The sequence below is a fragment of the Balaenoptera physalus genome (genome assembly GCF_965194825.1).
Source record: "Balaenoptera physalus genome assembly, chromosome: 9".
NCBI lineage: Eukaryota > Metazoa > Chordata > Mammalia > Artiodactyla > Balaenopteridae > Balaenoptera > Balaenoptera physalus.
This window is the reverse complement of record NC_138888.1, coordinates 22,590,753-22,617,429: the sequence shown is the minus strand read 5'-3', so window position 1 is coordinate 22,617,429 and position 26,677 is coordinate 22,590,753. Positions and strand designations below refer to the sequence as shown.

At 39.5% G+C, this 26,677-nt stretch overlaps 1 protein-coding gene and 1 long non-coding RNA gene across 11 annotated transcripts in view; one reads left to right on the top strand and one right to left on the bottom strand.

Moving 5' to 3' along the window:
- LOC309667006 overlaps positions 1 to 26,677 on the bottom strand; it is a 1,642,277-nt gene that overhangs the window by 1,552,925 nt on the left and 62,675 nt on the right. The gene's annotated exons all lie outside the window — the stretch shown is intronic.
- ADGRG6 (adhesion G protein-coupled receptor G6) overlaps positions 13,974 to 26,677 on the top strand; it is a 134,843-nt gene continuing 122,139 nt past the window's right edge. For 2 of the 10 annotated variants that reach the window (XM_082474452.1, XM_082474455.1), the window contains exons 1-2: positions 14,021 to 14,893; positions 22,199 to 22,299. In XM_082474452.1, the coding sequence (XP_082330578.1) occupies positions 14,772 to 14,893; positions 22,199 to 22,299 (223 nt within the window). In that variant the 5' untranslated portion in view covers positions 14,021 to 14,771. Of the gene's footprint in view, positions 14,894 to 22,198; positions 22,300 to 26,677 lie in introns of all 10 variants that reach the window. The other 8 variants (XM_082474459.1, XM_082474451.1, XM_082474449.1 and 5 more) reach the window with 8 other exon arrangements.

Here is a 26,677-nt window from a genome sequence, read left to right as displayed (position 1 = left end):
GCTCTGAGAGTCAAAAACAAAGGATTACGGAAAATAAGTGTATATTATCTTGCCTGCTTTTATAATGATTCACTGAAAGGGTAATGTCTCCTTTAAAATGCAGTGGCCATTTCAACTATGTTTGAATAGTCAATCTAGCCATTTTAGGATATGACTGTACAGTTCCCCGTGTGAGTGTGATGAAAAAGGCTGAAGACCAAACAATGTCCAAGAGGAATAGATTAATAGTTCTCTTGAGTTCCAGTGGAGACTGTTCCTACCCAAAGCAATGACCTCTGCCTTGATTATAAAAGTTTGTTGAGTCTAGCTGTGCAGAGAAAGCAAGATCCGAGATTCAGGTTCATTTGGGGAAACCATAAAAATGATCATGGGCTCACAGACATGACTCTTATAAATTTTGGCAAAGATTTCCACTTAAATCAATGGCCACATATAAAAAGAGGAATATATAAGTTAACAGTACAACTTTATAGATTATAAGTGGCATTTTGCATTTAAACAGTAGCTATATTAAATTTAACATACTTACTTGGGGATGCTGATAAACTAAAACTAAACAAACAAAAACAACGTGTGGTATAAATGATGATTTCTTTGATACCAGCCATTATTTTTTAAAAGGGAGAAGAGAAGCTGATTATAAATGTATAAATACAGTTCAGAAACAATTAAGAAAAAAAATCATTATGGGTAATACTGTCGAATATACTGATTAAGTATATTTTTAATGAAATTCATTTTAAAAAATATTTTATTGGTTGAATTAGTTTGGATTCTAGACATAGTTGCCCATGCCTAAATGCACTAACATTTTCCATGTCAAAATATTTTTTTTCCTGAAACTACCTAACTATTAGCAGCTGTCTATGTGAGAAGAGAGGGAGGATTGTTTTCGCTTCACTCAAAGATTAATGATATTTTACAGCTTCAAACGAAGTTTTCAATTCTGGCTTTCATGGCAGGCACCTCCTTCTTGTCTCCTTTAATTTTACTGCTACTTTTTAAACATAATTATTCATTCTGTGGCATATTAAAATAGTCTACAAAGCAAAAGTTTTTATTGGAAGTAAGATTTTGCTAGCTGTTAACTCTGCAGAAGTACACTTCTCTCATTTACCAGGTAGCATTCCAATCATTTTTTTTGTTTTTGTTTTTGTTCAAATATTTAATGCTGGCTAAGAGATATGGAAAAGGGGTGTGAGAGGTGCGTTGAATTTGTTCTATTTTCCTCCAGGTTGAATTTCTTTTTGGTTCTCCAAAAGAGATGTTGCAAAATTTCAATGATAGAAATTAAGTTCTGCAATAGGGAAATTATTATCTACATTCATAATTCTCTGACCTGTCATCAGAGATGAAACGACAGTAGCACAGGGTCATCAATCTTTATGGGAAATCAGGATGGTCTCTGCCAAACTCGTCCAATTTCTGACCACCCACTTTCACTCCACTTCAAAAGCCTTGGATTTACTGGCCACTTTTTAAACTTGTGTGCAATTCCAGCAGGAATAAAGCAGCCACAAAGGAAAAAATATATGAGGTACCTAGCATAGTCAAATTCACAGATACAGAAGTAGAATAGACTTTACCAGAGGCTAGAGAGTGGGAAGACTGGGGAGTTACTGTTAATGGATATACAGTTTCAGTTTGGGAAGATGAAAAATTCTGGAGATGGATAGTGGTGATGGTTGACAGGCAATGTGAATGAACTTAACGCCAGTGAACTGTACACTCAAAAATAATTAAAATGGTGAATTTATGTAATGTTTATATTACAATAAAAATTTTGATATAGCTCAATACACCATTTTAACTGTAATTTGAAAAGGCATTTTGGAATGTTTCAATAAAATAAGTAAGAAATTACAAAAAATTGTATGTAATACAGACAGCAAGTATACAAATGGAACTTTAGAGAAATTATAAGAACCAGAGTTTGTTGTAATTTTCTTGTTAATCAAAAACAGGGCTGGTTTATAGAGAACTCAGAAAAAGTTGTTTCTGATGATGGTATTGCTCACAAAATTGTTGTGTTTCAAGGGTTTCAGTTCAGATGGGCTGAACACCCAGTTTACCTGGCTTGTACATTTGCACTGTAAACATGAAAAAACACTAAGCAATCTTCAGTGATCACATCACACTTCCACAGTCCACGATGTGTGTACTTTACTCCATAGCAGTTCAGCCAGACAATGACATTTGAGATAGCAAAATCTATTACACCACAATTCAAGGACTGCTGGCTACAAACGATAACCAGGGTGGGAACGGTCAGATACTAAACAGAGTCACAGAATACAAACTGGTATGAATTAACTAGTTTTTCTGGTAGTAAATCTTGCCTTCTTCACTGAGGGGATCTTTTTTTTTTTTCCATTGAAAAATGCGATTCTACTTTGAAATTATTATTAACAATAGCTCCTATCATCTTTAAGCTCCAGTTCTGCCAGGCATTTTACAAGTACTACCTCTAAGCATAATAACAGTTAATGAAGATAGGCATCATTTATTTCCCCTCATAGACATGGAGTTGGGCTCAGAGAGGCCAGTGCTTGCCAAGCCCACCTAATGAGTGAACAGTAGAGACTGGGTTTATAGATTGGGTTTATATTCCTGCTTCTGTGGTTCCCAAGTGTGTGTGTTTTCCCACTGTGCTCTGCTTTCTACTGGACCCCAAGTTTATTGCTTATTCTTCTGGATGCAGGGCCTCTAACCTCTTGATTTTTTACTCTCTGAGACCTCTATTCCAAAGTTAAATTCCATGTGCCTCATTTTAAACAAATTTGATTCCTCAATCCTTTTTCTCATGTGTGTTCTAACAGCACGTCTTATTTTCAGTTATATTTCTTGGCCTGGGATTGTGCTTTTCTTTGTTTCCAATTGTTCTGACTCTGTCAGACAATTCTTACTAACAATAAAAGTAGCTTCTCCAAGACCAGTAGAGAGAAGGTGTGATTAAAAGCACTGTTGAAGAAAGTAAAAAGTCCAAACTCTGGTGATATTTCATACCAGTTGGCACAGCAAATATCAAATGAATAATCAGTGATCCAATTAAGTACGCATAAACTTGTAGACAAAATATGTTCAAAAGTTTACATGTGAATAGGTATCTTTGACTGAAAAATAATTTGTATAAATTTGTATGATGTTATACCTATTTCTTCAAGCAGTTAAAATTTTAAACTAGTCATCATTCTGCTTAGGAAAAGAGGGATTTAAAAATCTAAGTCAACTTCTTCCTTCCTAAAAACTGAACAAAGCTCACTTGCTCTTTCATCTGAATTCTAACAATTCTTCAGTCTTATCTAGGGTTTTCACCACCTCTCAGTCCTACCATGAGTTCGCTTTCGTGCTTGATGTTAGTGATCCATCAATGCAATCACTATCTTGCAGACACCGTTCTTGGGTAGCGTGATGGGAAGTACTGGAGACCAAGTCCTCCATATGCACTCCAGCTTCGTTCCCAGTTCCCTCTTGCTTCTCAAGGACACCACCCCTGCAGTTACCCTCCACTCCTATTGTCATCAGTTTCTTCTTCTTTCCTGAATCATTTATATCAACCTACAAACATACTGTTGCATCTCCACTTGGAGAGAAACATCTGTGCCACACTCCTTTTCAAGAATACCGTGTTCCATTGTTCTGCTCTGCTTCAAAGCTATGTATCTTGAAAAATTTGAATATTGCCAATTGTTCCTCAGGCTCTTTCATTATGGTTTCTGGTCTCACCACTCACGGACACTGCTCCTGTGAGTCACCGGGGAGCTCTCTGTTGCCACATCCAACATAGATGGATGTGGCAACATAGAGTTTTATCAGCGATGTTAACATAGCTGAGCTCGTCTTCCATCTTGAAACATGTTCTTTTGGTTTCTATGAAAATGCATTTTCCTGTTTTTGTTCTACCTCACTTGTCACTCCTTCTTTGTGTTCTTTGCTGGCCCTTCTTCCTCTTTATGCGTTGGCTTGTCCCAGGGCATGGTCTCAGCTCCCTTCTCTTCTCTATATGTCACCCTGGATAACACTCTGACTCATTCTAAGAGCATTAAATGTCACTTGTATGCTGATGATTCCCACATCTACTCCTTAAACTCCAGATACATAAACCAATTGTCTATTTAGTATCTCTACTTAGACTCTGTAGTCATCTCACACTCAACATGTCCCCTTTCCTCCAAAACTACCCCTTCCACAGTGTCAGCCTTTACCCACCACCACCCGTTCAGCTGTTCAAGACTAAAACCCAGTTGCCCTCCTTGATTCCTCAGCATCCTGCATCCAAACCATTAAAATTCATGTCACCTCAACCTCCAAAACTTGTCCTGAATCTGTCTACTTCACTCTCCATCTTTACAACCAACACCCTAATCCAAGCCACCATTACTGCCTACCCCAGACCTCTGTAATACTCACCTAAGTGGTCACCATGCCTCCATTATTCTTTTTAATCCATTCTCAACCCTGCTTCCAACTGTCAGATCCCCATTTAAACTCCTTAATAGCATACCATAGTACTTAAAAGAAAATTCCAACTCTGTAACCTGATTTATAAGACTATAAAATCTGACCCCTGCTTATATCTCTGCACTCATTTTCTATATTTCCCCTTTACCCACTATGCTCCAGCCACAACCTTTATTTATTTATTTTTTAATATTTATTTATTTGGCTGTGCAGAGTCTTAGTTGCGGCACGTGGGATCTTCGCTGCAGCACGCGGGATCTTTTTCAGTTGTGGCATCCGGACTCTTAGTTGCAGCATATAGGATCTAGTTCCCTGACCAGGGATCAAACCCGGGCCCCCTGCATTGGGAGTGCAAAGTCTTAGCCACTGAACCACCAAGGAAGTCCCCAGCCACAACTTTTAAACATTTAAATGTGTTCCTGCCTTAGATTTTTGTAGTAGCTACACTCCTCTGCTGTGAATGCCCTTCTCCCAAATTTTTGTATAGCTGGTTCCATTTTGTCAATCAGGTCTCAGCTGAAGGTGCTTTCTATAGGTAACCAATCCAAATTAAAACACCTTGTTCCAGGAATGGTTTTCACATTTTTTTAAAGCAGTGACTGCTTAGTTATATCTAGATAATACTTCTATGGGTTCCCATTGCATTTTCTTTTTAAGAAAATCATTGAAATGTGTTCTGTCAAAGAAAAACCAGAGCTGGATAGTAGTTAAAGTGGTAAAAGCAGATTTTAATTAGGAATTATTGCAACAGGGAAAAGAGACCTCAGTATAGAACTGGATTCATTTCCTAATACAGCAAGGAAAAGTGAGGATTTATAGTAAGTAGCAGGGTAGATGGAAAATTACTGAGAGGGAACAACAGAGGTAAACGGAAATTTCTGCCTAAACCAACATGACAAAATTCTTGCCAAAGAGAAGCCAGGATGATCAGATACTACCTGGCAGGGTGTGAGGATGAGGAATCAGATCAGATACTGAGGGCGGGGATTCTGGCTAAACTGACTTAGTGGGATTCTCACTAAAACTAGACTTTTGAGGAATGCCCAAGGATGGGGCCTAGTCAGGTTCACAGGAATCTGTCTAGAGTTTCGTCAAGGAGAGTCTCTGTCAGTTCCAACACATCTGAAATGTAAAACTGGTTGTTTGTTCTGCTCTATAAATTCATCGGCTGCATAAGTCTAAATGAAATAGCAGGCTGTTCTTTGTGTTAAGGAGTGTGTTTATCCTTTTTAATTAATCAGCTTTTAAAATTAATCAACTTTTTCTCCAATTGTAGAAAAGTATCTTGGATATAAATTTCTGCACCAATAAAGGATATTAGTTTTGGTTTCACAAAGTGTTTACCTCTACTCCAGGTTTGTCATTCTTCCATAGGGAATTTGATTTTCTCCTCTCTCACGTGCGTGCACACACACAGACACACAGACACACACATATGCGCACACACACACACTTTCCATTTTCTGCAAAATCCTTGGAAAACTACTCTGATCTTTAAAATACAGATCACAGAAAACTTATATAGAATCAACACAGTTGAGCAAATGCATAATAAAAACTTTTACTTCCTGTTTATGCTTATCTCTTTTTGGCCAGACTTACGAATATCATCAAACTTCAAGTGATACATCTGCTGTTTAATACATTTGAAATGGAAAGGTAAGACTCCCCACATAAAATAGGTCCCTTTCCATTATTTAAATATCTTTGACATTTGACCGTATATTGTTTTATCGATTCGTTAGACAATAGTTGTTATATCAGTCAGCATCAGCTAGATTTTACCTTAGTAACAAATAACCCCAAATCTTAGTGGCTTATAGGAACAAAAGCTTATTTGTCACTTACACTATATTTCCCCTGTGGTTGGCTGAACCCGTTCCACATCAGCCTCATTCTGGAATCCAGGCTGATGCCAGTTGCTGTGTCAAAGGAAGAGACAGTGACAAATTGCACTCTATATTTTAAAAACTTCTGTCCCAAAATGATACACGTCATGTATACTCACATCCTACTTTCCAAAGCAAGTCACATTATCATGCCTAACATCCAAGGGAAAGAATGGAGTACTCCTACCGTGTGCAGAGAAGGTGAAGCACCACACTGATAAACAGCCCTAATGACTCCCAGACCTGTATCGTGTACAAATAGCGAAGGATCATGTGTAATTGTATAAATTAACAAGAATGCAGCCAACCATACTTTGTCTGCATGATGTCAAGCATCAAGAGGTTAGATAACTTTTATGTGGGTTTGGACTAGATAAGAATCAAGTCTTCATTACTTCATAAGGCTCTTGAACCCATTACTTTGTTTCTATTTCCATTGTTTGCACAGTATTCATTCTCTCATCTGGTGTTACTGCCGTCTTCTTGCATAAATCTTCTCTGCTGCAGTCCATTCTGATTAGCTCTCCACAAACGCTGCTTTCATCATGTGACTCCCTTGCCAACAAGATACATAAAAACAGAAGACAGTTAAAAATGAGACAAACTCTTTAGCCTGACTTTTCAAGCCTTCCACAGTCTACCAGAAATTAGCCTTTATTTTCCTAGAATTGACAAATGCAGCCAGACTGTTTGCCCACTTACCCTCAGATATTTATCACCTTTTCCTACATTGTTGTTGTTGTTGTTTTGGCTGCGCTAGGTGGCTTGCAAGATCTTAGTTCCCTGAGCAGGGATTGAACCTGGGCCCCCAGGGGTGAAAGCACCAAGTCCTAACCACTGGATCACCAGGGATTCCCTACATTGTTAAAAATAGTTCTCCTGCTTCAAATTCTCACTCTTTGCCTCTTTTGCTGTCACTCTAACCCATTCTTCAAGACTTAACTAAACTTCCAACTCCTCTATGAAATTTTATTCTACAAACAATTGCTAAAGAAGCTTGCCATTGATCTCAGGTAAAACCTTAGAATGCAATGCTTGCTTGCTTAATTAATTAATTAACTTTCATTGAGCACCTAATATATTCCAGGCAGTGTGGTAGTTGCATGTGTTAGAAGGTCTAATAGACATCTCAGACTAACCATGTCCAAAATTGAACTCTTGATTTTTCCCCCCAAAACGTGCTTTTCTCTCATTCTTCTCCAACCCTGTTATTAGCCACTCCATTTACTCAGCTGTATATGTGAAAAACCCAGAGTATACCTTGTCTCTGCTTTATCTCATACTCCGTATCCGGTTTATCAGCAAAACTCCTTCAAACTATCCCAAGTCCAACCACTTCTCACCACTTCCATCTCTACCTCCACAGTTCAAACCATCATTATCTCTTTTTTTTTTTGATTGTGCAGCCTACTAAATAGTCTTCTGCTCATGCTTATGAACTCCCTAGAGTCTATTTTATGCATACGTCAGACTGTGTTCTTTTCTTTCTTTTTTCTTAATTTATTTTTTAAAATTTATTTATTTTTGGCTGTGTTGGATCTTCGTTGCTGCATGCGGGCTTTCTCTTGTTGCGGTGGTGCACAGGCTTCTCATTGCGGTGGCTTTCTTTTGTTGTGGAGCACGGGCTCTAGGTATGGGGGCTCAGTAGTTGTGGCACGTGGGCTCAGTAGTTGTGGCTCATGGGCTTAGTTGCTCCGCGGCACATGGGATCTTCCCGGACCAGGGCTCAAACCCGTGTCCCCTGCATTGGCAGGTGGATTCTTAACCACTGCACCACCAGGGAAGCCCCAGACTGTGCTCTTTTCTAGTCAAAATTACTACAATGACTACTTATCTTACAATAAAATCCAAAGCTTGTTTTCTTGCCCACTATGCATAAAATTTGGCCTTTTGCTGTCTCTCAGACCACATTCCATTTTTTTCCCTCAAGTTCAGCCTCTCGGTTCTCCTTGCTCTGGTACGCAGGACAAGTCCATACTGCCACTGAGCATTTGCACTTGCTTGTTCTTCTTGTTTGGGAGACTCTTCCTTTCTACAACTGCCTGACTCTATTCTCCACTTCAGTCAAGTCTCTTCTACAATGACATTTTACCAGAGAGGCTTTCCATGACTACTCTGTAGAAAATAACACCTGACATCCCTATCTTCTTTAATCTCTTCCTGCTTTATTTTTTCATGGAACTTATCACCATCTATATTCTTTATCTCTTTCTCTCTATTTTTTTATTACTTTACTATCTACTTCCCCTCCCACTACAAGTGGAATATGAGCTTGACAAACGCAGAAACTTTATTTTTGTTCACGGCTGTCATGACAGTGTCTAGAACAATACTTGCCATATAGTAGGTGATTAATATTTTTACCAAATGAATGAATGAATGAAAAGGGCAATTAATAATTACCTGGATGAATATAGCTCTCATTATGGCATTTCTTCCCATATTTGATTTTCTTATATAATTCAGGAGTGTTTCCCAGTTTTTGAAACTGTGAAGTTTACAACAGCAATGTATTATATATATACAACTGGATTCTCAGAAACATTAATGAATACCCACCCACCTAGTGAAAGCGAGCTTTGGAGTGCTTCTGAAAACTGGGTAATGCAATAGCAGAAACACCTATATGCTTGCATTTCCCTATATATCTTTTTCCATGCATTTCTTCTGACCAGACTGTATACTAGAACCTCTATGTAAATCTTCCAAATATAGGAAACATAATTATTAAATTTGCATGTAGCAAAAACTTGGAAAAGATTGTTAACAAGATTAATGAAGGAATCAATTTCTTCAAACTGATACACTGGATTGAATTCAACAGGATAAGATGTACTCAGCAACCAGACCATGGATTCAGATTAGTGCATTAGGCAGGATGGGCTTTCTGACTTGGTGACAGCTCCTGTGAAAACACTTGGGCCAACACTCAGGAGAGGCCATGAGGGCAAAGCAGTCACTCAGATCTTGGTATGGGCTCCCCCTCCCCTTGTTCGTTGCATGATCTTGGGTCACTTGCATAACCATTTTGAACTTTAATTCCTATTTAAAGACATTTTGTCTTTAAATAGGAATAATAATCATTTGTGAAGAAACTGAATTGGGGGAGGCATGATATTTTTGTGAGATTAACTTTTTGTTTTCCTTTCTTCCTCTGCTTATTTCCCCTTCTCCTGCTCCCTTTTCAATCTTCTAGCGGGTGTATGCTCATAGCTTCTGGAAATGGTGGGGCAGAGGAGAAAATAGAAGGCATTCAGGATGTCTGCATTTGTTTTTCATAACTTTTTGAATGCAGGTTCAATCCCAGTTCCCTCATCAGGGATTGAACCTGTGCCCTCGGCAGTGAAAGTGCAGAGTCCTAACCACTGGACCGTCCGGGAATTCCCATGTTTTTCATAACCTTAAGCACCAAGAGAACGGAGGGGAGTTGAGGTACAGACAAAATGTTGAGACACAGCAGAGAAAGAGAAACTATCTCTCCCTTCCCAAGTTGGAGGGAAGGAAGAGAGATGGTGGGGGGCGGTACTGAGAGCAGGGAGTTAAGTGGTTTCCTGCACCCTGCCTCCCAGTTAGAGACCCAGAGAGGAGTCAAGGTCCCAGAGAGAGAAGGGCTCCTTGATGGACAGTTATGGCCCATCAGGGAGTCAAGAAAGAGCCATGAACCTGGAGGACCCTCACCGATAACCTGTGTGAACCGATAAGCAGACAGCTTGGTACCTGCTGACACAGATAAGTCAAGGACTGCTTTTATGCTGCACCCCACACCCTGCCCCACCTCCCCAGCCGAAGAAAATAACAAGCCTCGTGAAAGGGGAGGAATCCGATTGATTAAGGCAGAAGGAGAGATTAAAACAAAAATTGGGTTGAATTATTTACAGATTAAGGTAATGCCTTGAACAACTTTGATTTGTTAGAATTAAATTTATACACTCCTTGGCACACAGTAGAAGATCAATATAATAAAAGCTACTCCTACTCCAACTATAAATATCTTATATGGCTGTTCAAAAGGTCAATATTAACTTTTATTTACACAGGAGTAATCTTTAGTTCAGGAAAGGTAAGGATCCCACTCTTATTACGGGGGAGGTATGGAATCCACTTTGAGTACATTGTCAAGAGGGCTGATAATGACTCATGTGTCCGTAGGGAAGGGTGAATCACACAGGTAGTGAGAAGTCAGGCATTGAATGGTTAAAATAACTAGGGCTGTGAAAAGTGAATAAGGGAAGGCTGAGGGGAGAGATGATAGCTGTCTTCAGAGATTTGAAAGGCTTTTTGTGGAAGATAGCATGTCCTTGTTCTGAATGGAAGTTGATGGCATGAATGTTTGATTCAATCAACAGAAAGAGGAAGTTTCTCTTAGTTGAGTGTTCTTCAGTGCTAAGGATTCAAACAGATGTTCAGTATTCATTATGTCTGGAATTCTGTCAGAGGATTCCTGTATGCAGAGGAATGTGGCCTGGCACTTTCCATTTTAGGATGATACGTGGGGCAGGCAGAGGCCACCGATATTATGAAATTCCAGGAAATATGCTGCGTGCTCTGTACCATTAGTTCACTGAGTCTGCCTGATGGTCTCATGATTTAAACACTGTAAGTGTAATTACAGATTAGCCTTACGTAGTTTACATAGTAAACTGCCAGAGTTTATAGTGCCAGTAAACTACAGGACCAAGTTTTAAACCCAGGTTGTTGCATTAAAAGACCATGTACTCGCCTCTACACACTCCATTCCCCTTTTGAAGAAAATGCACAAATCCTTAGTTTAAGGACAGAAGTATCAAAATACACAGATTTTACTAATGTACTGACCAGTCACAAGCACTGGCTTCTTGAAATACTTTAGCTATGATTCATGTAATTGTATAGCAATATTAGTACATAAATTTATGAATATTTAACATATAATAGCACATTAAGTATACTACTCCTATCTTTTAGATGTATGTACATTTGTTTCCGCTACCACGATGGCTAATTTTATCTGTCCACTTGGCTGGGCCTTAGTGTTCAGATATTTGGTCAAACATTATTCTGAATGTCTCTGTGAAGGTGTTTTTCAGATGAGATTAACATTGAAATCACTGGACTTTGAGTAAAGCATATTACTCTCCATAATGTGGGTGGGCCTCATCCCATCAGTTGAAGGCCTGAATAGAACAAAGACTGACCTCCTCCAAGAAGGAATTCTGCCAGCAGACTGCCTTTGGGCGTGACTGAAACTCTTTCCTGAGCCTCCAGCCTGCTGGCCTACCCTGTAGATTTTGGACTGGCACCTCATAGTCATGTGAGCCAATTTCTTAAACCTCTCTATATACATATACACATCCTGTTGTTTATGTTTCTCTGGAGAACTCTGATAAATTCAGTTATTTATATTTCTTTCTTTGCCCTTGTGTTTCCTGGTTTCTTTTAGCTTTAAAATTCTATGAGTGGAACAACTACATGTGTGAGCTGGGAAGCAGATCCTTCCCCAGTTGAGCCTTCAGGTAAGACCACAGCCTTAGCCAACGCCTTCATTGCAGTCTCATGAGAGACAGCGTACTCAGCTGTGCTCAGATTCCTGAACCTGAGAACTGTGGAATAATAAATGTTTTTCGCTTTAATAATATTCTATGAGTGGAACTTAATTTCCCTTGAGACGGTCTGGTATAATAGAGACTGATTTGAATTGCAAGACCTGGGTCCTAGCCTCTGGTCACTTCAATCTGTAGACCTGGGTCCTAGTTCCCAGTCACTTCCAGCTCGTTTGTACAGCTCTCACATCTCTGAGTCTCATTTCCCTGTCTGTAGTATGAGAGGACTAGACACTAGAACTTTAGTTTCCCTTAAGTGCTACAGTTCAATGTCTCTATCAATCATACGGTTTAGTCATCAGAATAAATATTGATAAAAGTCACAAGAAGAACACACCCTGGATTTTCAGGCCTCTGGATTTTGTGGCAGTGTTCCAGCGTCCTTTGTGCAGGTAGCTGTCTGTGTTCAAGTCCTACTCTACTTCTTTTTTTCCACCCCAACTGTTCTCTATCAATAGCCAATCAATGCTATGTACATTTTTTGGCACTTCTGTGTGTGGCCTGTGTGTGGATGCATGTGTGTGCATGTTCACAGTTCAAGCCGGGCTGCTCTGGCTCTGGACGTGTATACAGCACTGGCATTCGGTTTTGCCTCCAGCATTTTCATGGATTAACTGGCAATTCCGAAGGGGAAGGGAATGTCTTTGAGAGTTTGAGTCCTTGTTTTTCTCTTCTCATTTCCAAGGAGGTGTGCCCAGATCCCTTTGCCAGGCAGCTACTCTATAGGAGCACTGGAGGCCAGGCAGCGGACTTTCCCTACTGAGTAACTGGATTTGCATTTGCAAATCAATCCTGCTGAATGTTACGGGAATATCTACTCAGCCCCACATTAATATCCCTTCTTTTTTTTTTTTTTTTTTTTAAAGTGGTGCAGATTTTAAAAGGAAGCATGACTTACCTAGTCCTATCCCGGAGTCCCAGTGAAGCAGCAGGAGAGGGTTGAAGGAGGAGGGTCCCAGGCCAAATTGTGAAGCAAGCAGTTTGTCACTAGTCCTGCCAAGTTTTGGCTTTCACTGAATCCCTCTGCACCCACTTTCAGATTTCTCAGGCTGTTTCCACCTCATACCACAGCACAAATGCTTCTTTCCAGAAGCGATTTGAACAACCCAAACCAAGGGCAATGGCAAAGCTTTAAAGTGTTTCCACTCCTTGGGGTATTTAGATGTATTTCAACAGAAGGCGAAATTCTAAGGCAAAAGGATGGAACTACACGTGTCAACAAATCAGTGGGAGAAGATAGTGGTTGTATTTCTGTGGCGGGCGCGGTGGTAAGCATAGGTATGTGGCGACTGCCGCCTGCTCAGCCCCCTCTTAAGGCTGGTCTTCGTCCTTGGTTGGAGAAGGGGGGCTGAGGGACTCTCACCCCCTCTACCCTAGCAGAGACCAAGAGATGTGGTGATGGTATGGGGGTGCTGAGTGTGCTGTGAAGACAGATGGTTCTCACTTCACTCTGATTATTAGAAAGAAAAAGAACAAAAGAAGGGAGAGGGGGGAGAGAGATGTAAGAAAAGGAAGGAGAAGAAAAAAAAAAAAAAAGCGACTAAAAAGTAAAAGAAAAGCAAGGCAGTGGCCCGGGAACCTGGCGGAGGGGTCCCGCGCGGGCCCAGGTGGGCTGGCGGCGCGGCACCCCGGCGAGCAAGGAGGAGGTGCCCACCCCCCCCGCGGGCGTTCCGAGCTGCTCATTTCTCGCGAGGAGGGTCTCCCGGATTCAGGGCGCCCGGCTTTCGCGTGACCTCCGGGTCTGCCCCGCCCCCTCCCCCGGCTGGCAGCCGCGCCGGGCCTGGAGCCAGTCTCCCACTCCCTCCGGCCCCCGCAGCTTGCCCCTCGCTGCCCGTCGGGGGGAGCGCCTCTCCCAACCCGCAGCGACACTTCTCCCTCCTGCCCCGGGGCGGGATCCTGGGTGGGGCGGCTGCGCCCACGGGACGGTCCCCGCCGCCGAGCACCGAGGCTGGGACCGCCCCAGGGCCGCGCCGGGCCCGGCCAGACGCCGCGCGCCGCCAGGGCAGCAGCACCTGAGCCCGCTGCCCGGGCAGAGCCTCGGCGCCGGAAGCGCGGGCCGGGTGGACCGGCCCCGGGAACAGCCCGAGCCCGCGGGGGGGGAGGGGGGGAAAACGAGAGCCACAAAGGGGGTGAGCACGTGCCGCCGCGCGCCAGCGGGGCCGAGGACCTACGGAAACGGACCCCTTCACCCACCCGCCCACCGCCCTGGGAGCGCCCGGGGTACCCCGAGCACCCAGCACCAGCTCGAAGGCAGACCCAGCCGCTAAGCTTCAACGTTCTCGCCCTAACTTTCCTCCAACTTCTCTGTAAGGAGGAACCTGCCGCCCCGCCCGCCGCGATCCGCACTTGAACTCCGCGGAGCCGGCCGTCCACCTTGCGCCACCCCGAGCGCCGGCTAGGAGCGGCTGTCGGGAAGCCCCGATGACCTCTCCAGAAAGAGCGTGAAGAAGGCTTCGGCCGCCGCGCTCGGCCCAGGCGCCAGGGCGGCGCCACCGGGGAACTCGGAGCAGCAGAGCCGGGGAAGGTGGTGGAGCATGACCGCGCGGCCCCTGGGGACCTCAGCGCAGTGATGCCGACATGTAAGTCCCCCCTTTAAGCTCAGGATTCCTTCACACCTTTACCTGTGCCTCCCCCCGCCCCACCCCAAGGGCTTTGTAAGGACTTCAACCGCATTGACGGAATAAACCGGTTTGTCTTCACTCGGCCCCTCGAGGCACTGAGGGGCGAGCTGCTGCCGCCGGACGGAGCTGTGACATGTGTGTGCCGCTGGCTTTTTTCCAGCGAGAGGTAAACCTCACGTTTGGGCGGCGTAAAGCATAATAAAAAAGGCAGGGCTTCAAGAATGGGGAAAAGGTTTTGGATTCAAATGAAACAAGGAGTCACCGGCGCGGCTGCTCCGTCCAGGGGCCTCGCCCTGCCAAGAAGCCGCTCTCCTGGATCAGCAAGCACCTGGGAGCTTGGAAGGTACTAGTATGCCGAGAAAATGTTGACTTTACACATTGCCACCCTTGACTGTAGAAGTTATTCTTGGATCTTTGGGTTATTTGAATGGTTTTTTTTTTTTTTAAAAAAAAGCGCGCAGAAAAGGTTCACGGTGTACTTTGTAGATTAAAAAGTAATTAAAGAAGATGCCATTGAACGTGATAGGATCTGTGAAGGGTCTTGTACAGAAGTTGAAGTGGGGAGTATAGGGCGATGAAACGCTTAGAGAAACGTAATGGGTTTTGCCTCTGGAATTGTCATCCAAGTGGTGAGGTGCCTCAGAGCGACCCTGCGGAAGGGCCACCGAGCACCCCCTAGCCTTCCAGAATGGGAAAAGGAAGGTTGTTCTCTGAAGGACCAAGCTTATTTTTGTGGCCAACTCAGAAGTTACCTTTTCTTGTAATATATAATTTTCCCTCTGTTGTTTTGTTTAATGTTGGGCAGACACCCCGACAGACATTTTACTCCCTTCCACTAATATACAAGAGTTTCTAGAAATTGATATTCGCCCTCCCTCCCCCAACTTCTGGAGCCTTATTTATTTCCACTTAAATTTCCTCTTTCAATGTAATACCCGGGAAGAGACAAGCCCCTCAGGCCTTTGTCCATTCCTTGCACCGTCTGCCTCCCTCCCTCCAGCACACATTTTCAAAATAGGAAAAAGTGTTAGTGCCCAGAAGCCTAGCACTTGGCAGCTCTGTTCCTGGTGGTGAGCAGTATAATTAGAAAGGAACCACTTATTTTTATAAAACTGCATGTGAAGTAATTCCACACCTGTGAGCTTTAAAGTTTCATTTACCCAGTGGAATTAGCAAGGTATAACCTGAAAGAATTTATTTTGGGATACAGCCAACAGTCTCATATAAGACTTGTTCTCATATACAGGCAACACATTTTGAATGAATGTGAGTTTGTTTTAAACTTCAGTTTTTTTCTGAAAATATAGTAAGGTTTTTAACAGCAGATATTTGTCTAGCTTCCTTTCAGCTTTCCTAGGTGATTTAAATCTTATGGGGAAAAAACTACGTTACACATGAAGAAAATATGAATACCAGGTTTTAAAATAAAAGGTGTGAAACTGATCATCAAGTGATGTAAAAATTTTCTGACTATGAAATTAAGTTATATAGTCCATTTGAATTCTATATGATTAAAAAAATCTTATGTCATTATATAGTAAAAGCATGAATATTTAATCACATAAAATTGTGGAGTTTAATACCCTGATTTGAGTTTCTTTATTGAGCTATTTTGACAGAAAGTTTTTCCATTTCTTGCCAGATTATAACTGTTTCTTTTTTCCATTTTGCTGTTTATAATTCATATGGAATGGTTTAAGATTATCTGATTCTTTTTAGATATTAGTATGTTAGAGTATATGGAAGTAATACCAACCTTTCCAAGGTAAATATTCCTACTATCTTGTTGAAAAGCGTTAAAAAGGGAAACATAAACTATATTATCTATCTTTTAAATTTTAATTTTGATGGATTCAAATACACAAATTATTTAAGTATATTTTCTGCCTACTCCTGTGGATAGAGTATATATTGTTACACTCAAGTTCTGGAATTACAGACTTTATAAATATACTTTGGAGTTGTAGTGACTGCATATTTTTCATACCCTAAGAAATTTAATAGATTTAGCAAGACTTGCATTAATTGGTCTCAAGCTGCATGAAGCTACTGTTCCATTTATGGCTTATATAAATTACATGACATTGTGCTTTTCCAGTGTGAATGGTGAATGAGGCTATTGTCTCTTGGCTTATGGGAAATATTAGAAGCTTGTAGCTTTACTGCCCAACTAGACACGTCACTCTGATTTCTGGAAATAACGATTTGAAAGAGAATCAGTTTATATATTAAAAATAAACTGACAACCACTTCCTTAAACCTGACCATTTTTCTGACTGCCCATGTCTTACAAGAGTTTACATGTCTGATGGGATGATCAAAACTTTCTTGAAACTATTTAGACTTTAGACTAAATAGGAAAAGACTTTGTTCAGTGTGTGTGGCATGCTTGGGCAAAAACTACATCTTTCCACTTCATTTCTAATGGGATGACATTATTACATTACCTACATTGGATGACATTAAGAAGCACACTGAGTGACTGGGGCGATAACATTTAAAGGACATTTCAATCGTAACTAAAAATGCCAATAAAACTTGAGTGTGCTACTTGAGTGTCATCTTACTTTCCTTTGTGAGCATTACTCAGGATGAAATTATTTGGAATGCCTTAAGGAAAACTTTAATATTGCTGTATTGAAAACATTTATAGCAGATATGACCAATGCTTAACATATTTAGTATTGAATTGGTTAAAAAATCACAAATCACTAGAAAGAAAAGTATTTATAATGGAAAACTATACAAATGACTTGAATATGACAATCTGAACAAAGGAAATCCAAATGAGACATTATTTCTTCTACCAAACTGGCAATGATTAAAGCAATAATACTCAGTAGTGATGAAAGTGTCATCAGATGAACACTGATATCCTTCAGTGTAAATGTGTATGTGTGTATTTAACTTTATTTAGAAATAGTTTTAAACCTACAGAGAAGTTGCAAAGATAACACAAAAACAGCTGTATACTCTTTACACAGAAACACTTATTGTAAATACTTACCCCATTCGTTTTATCATTTTTCTTCTTCTCTTCTCCCCTCCACTGTCGGTACGTACACACATATACACACACACACAATTTTTTTACTGAACCATCTGAAAGTAACTTACATTCATCAGGGCTTCAGGGTTTACTTTTTTAATTGAAATTTTAATTGAGGTATTTGTTGATTCACATGCAGTTTTAAGAAATAATACAGAGACAGCCCACGTACCCTTTACCCAGTTTCTCCCAATGGTGACATTTTGCAAAACTAAAGTACAATATCACAACCAGGATATTGATACAATACACCTCTCTTTTTCAGATTTTCCCAGTTTTACATGTATTTGTGTGTGTGTGTGTGTGTGTATTTCTCACGATTACCTTTTAATTTCATTTATGGTAAAGCCAGTTAGGTACATTATAGCTCAAATAAGGGTCAAGATTTGTGCAGATTTGAAGAATAAATCTTTCTGCCTTTTTGAAGTGGGGGGGGGTGAACCCAACTTAATAAAAGAAGTTACATTGAGCAATAGAATAGCACTTCTCTTTTTATTCATTGTGTAGGCTCAGGAACATGATCTTTAACCAGAAAACGAAACAAAATTGTAAGCAGGCTTGAATAAACCAAATTACCATTCTTTTTACTCTGGAAGAATTAAGGTATTCTCTGTGCTACTCATGTCCCTTTCCGAAAGGATTTGCCATAGAAATACAGTTGGTATATGGAGAATGAAGTTATTTCTGACTATTGCTGATATTAAGAGAATTAGTACCATGTTAATTTCTCCACCAATTTCAAAATTTCTTCACTAATTTCTCTTTGTGGCTTTTAGGGGAGTCAGTAGGAGTAAAGAGATGGAAGACAGTAGGTTTTTTAGATTTTAATACATTTGGATTAAATGACATCTACAAGGAGTCATATCGACATTTAAAACAATTCCTATAAAAGGGTTGAGTTCTAAAGCTTTCTGACACAGGATTTAAGTATATTGTATCTTGTAGCCTATATACATTGAAAAGGAGAGTGAGTTTGCAATAGAGGTAGCTTGGTTCTCAAAAAGGACAGTTGAGTTGGAAGGCAGGTGACACAGGGGGTCTTTTTGGCTCTGACACCACTGATTATGTGATCTTGGGCAAGTAGTTTAACATCATAGTTTGTTCATCTGTGAAATGATAGGTTTTATTGCATAACTTTTAGATTATTTTCAGGTTATAGAAGTCTATGACTCTCTTTTACTTAAAAAATATTCTTGTTCTTTTCAATAGACCTTTGAGGCCACAACTTGAGTGACACAAAATTATACTGTGTTTTTTGTAGTTCCTGTTTTTAACCTTAGTAACCCTGTTCAGGATTTTCCATTCTTGTGAGAAAGTTGTTTAAATCCCAGGGATGTGTCTTTGCTAATTGGTCCCCTGAGAAGACATACAGTGCTTTCCTTCCTCTGTTCTATTCTTAATTTATTTGTTTCTGTTCTTCAGTAAACAGTAAAGTGGATGAAGGGTGGCGTGTCATATGGTTTATGTTGGTTACAAGTTCTTGCCCTGTCCTGGGTTCCTTTTCTGTACAAAGTGATGGAGTCCTGAGAACTGGAATGAATTAAGCCCGTGGTTGTCCTTTGCAGCTCTTGTCTGATAGGATTGCAGGCAGCTTTTATAAAATAGCTTCAGGAGTGAATATGGAATTCCTAAGTGTCGGAACCTTTTATAGCAAAAAAAAGTTGCATGAGCACGTGAAATAGTACTGAGTGTTGCTAAACTAATGAACATCATTCCCTGAGTATTGTTTAGAGAGCACGGGAACATAAGAGGAGGCCACTATTCACATATTGATAACGGAGGATTGTCATGCGCCACAAAGATTAAGAAGCTAGGAGTTCTCCTGGGCTGATACTTCCTTCTACTAATATCTATAAGGCTGGCAGCCAGGCTTCACTGGTTTGCCCCTTTATTCCTCTGGGCCTCAGTTTCCTCCTTGGTGAAATGAGGAGGTTAGACTTCATCTTTGGTCCTTCCAGATGATAACTTCTTTGAATATATAATTGTTCTTTTGTTTCAGAAGCACACTCATTCATCCCCAGCATGAATGGGAAACACCTCATTCATCCAGCATCAATGGGAAATGGACCCATTCTTCCAAAAAAGTGAACTTGCCATGTGACAAAAGTTTACAGGCTACCCTTTTTAAAGCGCTCACTAAGTTCCATACAATGTTACATCTAGTTCTTTTTGGTGGATAGTATTCTATTTACAGAAGAGAAAATAGGCTCAGAGTTTAAGTACTTGACCCTGCCCCCAAAACACACGGTAAATAGAAGCACCAGGATGTAACTACGTGCTATTCCAGAGTTCACATCCATTATTATTACGTTATTATTAATGACTCACTATAACATCTTGCTTCTTGTAAGCAGTAACACTGATTTTAATTTCAAATATTTTGGATGGATGTATTTGAAAATATACCTTCCATACAAAAACCCTCTATTTTTATTATTATTATTTTTAAAAAATTTTTATTGGAGTATAGTTGATTTACAATGTTGTGCAAAAATGCTCTTTAGAACGTAGCCTTTTTCTCATGTAGAATTTCCCCTAGGAGCTGCATGATGCTGGAGCTTGTAGTTTGGTGAATATAAAAACATGTCCTGAATATCAGATACTATTTTAAATTTCTGTAATAATGGCATACATGAATAATCCATTTCTTCTCTGTTCTAAGTGGATCCCAGAAGTAGCCACAAAGTCAATAGATTGGTTTTGGCTTATAACATTGATCCTATTGTCTGTTCCTCGTTAAGTCCTTTCTTTTGGTTTTGCTGTTGACAGAATAACCACACTTATATTAGAATGCTCGGGATGGTAGTAAAAATAAAAATAGCTAACATTTATTGAGCACTTGCTGAATGTTAGGCACATTTCTTAAATGACATGATTTGATTTAATCATCCAGCTTCTCCATAGACTAGATTCTATTGTTGTTCCTATTTTACAGGTGAAAACTAGGAGGCACAAGGTGGTGAAGTCAATTTTCCAGGGGTTGCATAGCTCATAAGTAGCAAACCCAGGTCTGTCTGCCTCTAGATCTTGTTCTCTTTGTTATTTAAGTAGTCTCTAACAGTAAAAGACAGATTGAAAATGCAGGCTTAAGGCAAGTGCAAGAACCAGTTTGATGTCTATTTTTGCTTATACAAGTATTTGTCTTACCACTTTCTGGTTTTCTATTTAGTATTATACACTTTATTCCAGATAAGCAACCTGCAGGAAAAAAGGTATTACTGTGACCCTAAAGTATCTTATTAGTTGCTCCTCTTTTTAGAAATAAAATGACTCTCGATTACCACTTATAATCAAAGTAACTCTCTTTGGGGATTTTAAGATCTGGAGTTTTCTTACTGCTACTCACCTCTTCTTCCTGCCTCATGACTCTTCTGCTCAGCAGTTCATTTATGGTCCCTTTTTGTGACTGACTTTTACAGCTGCTGCCCCCTTCAGTGGTTTGCCTTTTTTGATAGGGCTGAGTCAATGAAAGGTGTCACACCACTGTCTGAAGCCAATATAATATGTATGTCCCCATCTAAATCATTAAGTATAATTTTGAGTTTAAAGATGACACTGTTGGACTTCCCTGGTGGTGCAGTGGTTAAGAATCTGCCTGCCAATGCAGGGGCCACGGGTTCGATCCCTGGTCCGGGAAGATCCCACATGCCTCTGAGCAACTAAGCCCGTGCACCGCAACTACTGAGCCTGCGAGGCACAACTACTGAGCCCACGTGCCACAACTACTGAAGCCTGTGCGCCTAGAGCTGGTGCTCTGCAACAACAGAAGCCACAGCAATGGGAAGTCCACGCACCGCAACGAAGAGTAGCCCCCTTCACCGCAACTAGAGAAAGCCCGTGTGCAGCAACGAAGACCCAACACAGCCAAAAATAAATAAATAAAATTTTAAAAATGTTTAAAAAAACAAAATGAGACTCTTGTACGGAGAATTATTTGAGAGTTTTCAAAGCAGCACCCCTCCATCTAACGTCATTTATTAGTTTTATAATACTTGGTGTTTACTAGCCATTTAAAAACTTTGTTAGCTATTATTATATATAAAGAAATTAATCTTTTAGAACGTTAGTGCTTCTGTACATAATTTTAAGGGAAGGAAGAGAGTTTGGGCACTTTAATTTTCTTTTAAATATTTCCATTTGTGAAGCAGCAGATGTTATAAAATGAAAACATTTCCCTAGAGCCTAAATTTCTGGGAGATTATAGAAGAGGTTGATAAAAACATCCTCTTGCTACTCAGATGGTCATGTGACTGGTGATGCTAAAGGTTGATGCCGAAATTGGTTTTTATTTTATAAGTGACTTTTTTCTTGTATTATCTGAATACTTCCCCATCTTCATGAAGAAATCATCTATTATATATTCGTTGATAAGGAAGGTGCCACCAAGTGGCAAATAAAATGCATGGATTTTTTTGTTTTGCCTAATTAGCTTAAAGGGGATGCTTAGTTTATCATCTTCAAAGTTTCTTTTTTTTATTTGGAAGCAAGGCTGAATCTGAAGGTTCCTATTTTCCAGTACCTGCTGGAAACCTACAGATTTTATTGACCGAATGCTTTACTGAATCTAAGTGTCCTGACTGTTGCTTTTTTCCATGACAGGATGTTTCACTCAGGCCGAATGTGGAGCTGTCATTCGAAATGGAAGCCAAGTTCTCTTTTGTTCTTATTTGCTTTATATATTGTGTATATTCCTCCCTCAGGTAAGTAAGACTCTTTTTCTTTCAAACTCAGAATTTAATAATGATTACATTGCCTTCAGTATAAGTGTGCCTCGTATTTGTTGACGTTTTCTGTCCTTACAGGCTTTTTCTGTCCATGGCCTCTCATTCCTCTTGAATTATGTGTGAATTCTATTACTTTGATCATTGTTTTATTTTCTAATGAGTGTATTTCTTTAATCTTAGCTACACTTCTTTTAGTTTTGTTTATCTCACCCATATTGAATGATGAGATAGCTACATATCTGACATTAAAAATGTGCTAGCTGTTTCTTCTACAGTTGAATAAATATACAGTACTTAATTCTCTCTCTTTTCAAGTTTTCATTCAGTTCTTTATGAAAAGTAAAGTATAGGCTTTGCTATTTTTATTTATTGCCAAGTATCAGACAGGAATTTGAAATTAAGTTTTTAGATCATGAAGGTTATTTAGTTGACTTAAAATAATGTGACAAAGTTAATTTTAATTACAGTACTTTTGGAATGAAAATATTTAATTTTTAAAAAGAGTACAGTTTTTTTCTCAACTCTGAAATAAGACCTTTTTAGCTGTTATTGAAAGCCAAATTTTCAATAAACAGCTAATTATATGAATGAGCCAATAAGAACTTAAGGAATGTGAATGATCTTTAAAAGTTATCTGGTTTTGTTACTTGAGCAAACTGCATTTTTCTTAAGTCCATTTTGTTTTACACTTTTTATTTTTTTTGCTGTTGTCTTTATTCAGTTTATTATATTTTCCTTTAGAATGAAGTCATTACTCATGAAGTCCCATGTATTGATTACTTGGGATTTACTCAAGATTTTATACATTCCATGTTTTATAACATACCTGTATGTTATTATAAATAATACATTTAACAAATCTGGAAATAGATTACCTGCTAAAATTGCTAATTCATGGATCAAGATATTTAACTAGTGTTTAATATACAAATACTTTTTTCCAAGCCATCAGGTAGTTTCAGCTACTTACTTGGGAAATCCCTGGTACTTGTTTACTAGCTTCAAAACAAAATTGATCTTTGAGTAGTTTTTTTGGTGTATTTGTTTCAATTTCCTTATAAAGTCTATCTTTCTGTTACTTTCATTGCCAGAAAGAGGAAGCACACTTGTAAAGAGATCTGAAAATTATATATACATTAGATTTTTATCATGTACAGTGTTGAACTATTTCTTAACTTTCAAAAGTGACCCTCCAAGAGCCAATTACATGATGTAAGGTAAATTATGAGATTAAAATTCATTTTTGTTAGGTCATAGCATTTGTAAATTTTCAAGCCTTCTTCAAACCTTAAATTGGGACTTTTTATTTTAGATGTCAACATTTTATTTGGTATATGCACCTTCATTATTTTAATCATTTGAATAAATGAAACACATGTTTTCAGACTAAGTAAATGGGGTCAACTGGGCTGAGACTAGGATGGGGCCAGGGAAGCACCTGGGATGTAAAATTTAAGGAGGCGCTTATTCTCAAGGGCATGGGAATCAAAGTACTTAAATGTGTTTTTAAGTTACTGTCTGACACAAGAAATCTTTTTTAAAAATTTCTTTTATTACCCCACATGGTGTGTACATCACCTAAGGCTTTGTGACAGATAGTTACCTGTGTTTTCTCGTGAAGCCAGAATGTTTTGTGTCTATATATCTTAAATTTGACTCACTTAAAATGCCACCACCTCCCACATGAATATTTGAACTCACAGAAATACATTAGGGGCTATTATTGGCATTTTAATATCAAAACTGTGCCTTATAAGTAACTCAGTATAGGGTTTGTTAAAAAATGCATATTGAAACTTTAGCTATATCTAATTTTCAGAGTCCTATCTTTCAATCATGGTGTAATATTTTTGAAGAACATCTGGTGCTTAACTGTGATTTATGTCTCTGTATAGGCAATCTTTGACTTTTTTCACTTCTCTGGATGGCCCCTAGGTGATCTCATCGAATCCAGTGGCTTTCAGTGGCATCTTGATGCCAGTGTCTCCTCAGTCTTTATCTTTGTACCCGGCCCCTTCTTGGACCCGGAGTCATTTCTTGGGTTGCTTATTCTCATACACTTGGATATATAATAGTCCTCAAACTTCACATGTGTGAACAGGGTTCTTTTTTTTTTTTTAATATTAACTTTTTTTAAAAAAATTTATTTATTTTTGGCTGCGTTGGGTCTTCGTTGCTGCATGCGGGATTTTTCTAGTTGTGACAAGCGTGGGCTACTCTTCGTTGCGGTGCACGGGCTTCTCATCGCGGTGGCTTCTCTTTGTTGCGGAGCACGGGCTCTAGGCTCACAGGCTTCAGTAGTTGTGACTCGCAGGCCCCAGAGCGCAGCCTCAATAGTTGTGGCACACGGGCTTAGTTGCTCCGTGGCATGTGGGATCTTCCCGGACCAGGGCTTAAACCCATGTCCCCTGCGTTGGCAGGCGGATTCTTAACCACTGTGCCACCAGGGAAGCCCTGAACAAGATTCTTGATTCCTACCTCCGATCCTCAAATCTGCTTCACTCTCATGCATTACAGTGCATCCTACTATCCTGCTAGTCTCTGCTACAGTCACTATTTTTTAGACACATGTCCTTTCTATTCCTTAACCATGCCTTCTTAGTACTCTCTTCTCCCTAATCCACATGTGCCTGGTTCTTTTTTGATACTCAGGTCTTAATTATTACCATCTAAGATAAGTCTGCCTATCCCCCAATTCAAAGGAGTCCCCTTGTCACTCTCATTTCACCCTTTAGGGATAATCTATTGATTTTGGTTACTCTCTTGGTTGTTAATATTTTGTTAATTTGACTGCTGTAGCTGGGTTAGAGGTTGGCAAAACCTCTTGATTGTTAAGCTTGACACTTAGTTCAGATGATTAAAAATTAGGATCCTGTAGTTTAATTCTGATAATATCCACAATTTAACTCATAAAATAGAACTGCAATGTTAAATCTTCTAGGTAAGTTAACATTTGTAGTTTCGTGGACATTTACAAAGCAAATAGTATACAAGGTTTATGCCCTTTAGGATTTTAAAAAGTAGTATAGAAACAGAATACCTTGTCTCTTGATAGGTGATGAATATAACTTTTAATAAGAACTACAGCAAAATAACATTTGAATATTTAAACCGGTCCCACAGAAGTACAAATTACAAAATATGATTGTTTTTTACCCACTAGCTTGACAGTATTTAGAAAGGTTGATAGCATCCAGTATTATTAAAGTTTAGGTGAAGAAGACACACTAACACTGTTGGCTCTGTCTTTTGGGAGAGTAATTGGGCAACATTTTTTTAAAGAGTAAGACTGTGTATTTTCTTTGACATATCACTCCCACATGTAGGCATCTAGCCTATAGAAATAAAAACCATAGTAAATATATAGAGAAATATGTACCCATATGTTAACTGTAACATTGTTATAGCAAACAATTGGTAGAGACTCTGATTGTTCATCAACAAGGGAATGGTTGTATAAATTATTTTATATTCATACCATGAAATACTGTGTAGCCATTCAAAACTATGTATATTGGCTTGGAAAGATAATAAAGTTAAGTTAAAAAGCAAGTTACAGAACAATATAAGATTATCCTAGATTTGTAATAAGTTGTACTACAAAACTGGGATTATTATGTATGTATACTTTTGTGTAAGACTGTATAAACATATTAATAAAACATGGAATGATACACATCAGGTTTTAAAATGGGTTATCACAGGGGCGTAAAGTGGATTATCTCAGGGTGGGAGTGAGAAGGGGGAAGGCGATGGAACTTCATACAACTCCGAATGATTTGCCTCGTTACAATGAACATGTATTACTGTAGTAATTTGGGAAAACAAAAAATCCTAATAAGATTCTTTGGTATTAAAAACAGAAGCCGCATTAAAAAAACTGCCAGAGAGACTGTTGACGTGTATGAATATTATACTTTTATAAGTATGGTTATAATGGTTAGTCATGTAACCATTACTCCAGCTCTTCCTTCGCTTGATATGAATCTCTAAAAGGTGTTTCAAGTAAGAACCTCTTTTTATGTAGCGTGACACACTATGATCTGAAGATGAATGATGATATCTCAAGCAGACAGAAGGTTGTGGCTTCAAATAGAGTGGGAAACAGAGAGCCAAGAGCCAACGAATTCCTTAGCAACCAGGAGCCTGTTTCCACACAGATAGCCTTAGTCACGAGCACTGAGGGAGGAGCCTCCCTTCTCTCCTGAAAATCGATGACATCAGCAGATTATTTCAAAGCTCAATGTTATTCTGATAGTTATGATACATCAACAGCTAAAAGGGGAAATGTTTCTGAAAGTACAATCTGGCCTGAATTATGTGCTTTCTAGCCCAGAGGACAGCACGGTTCTGG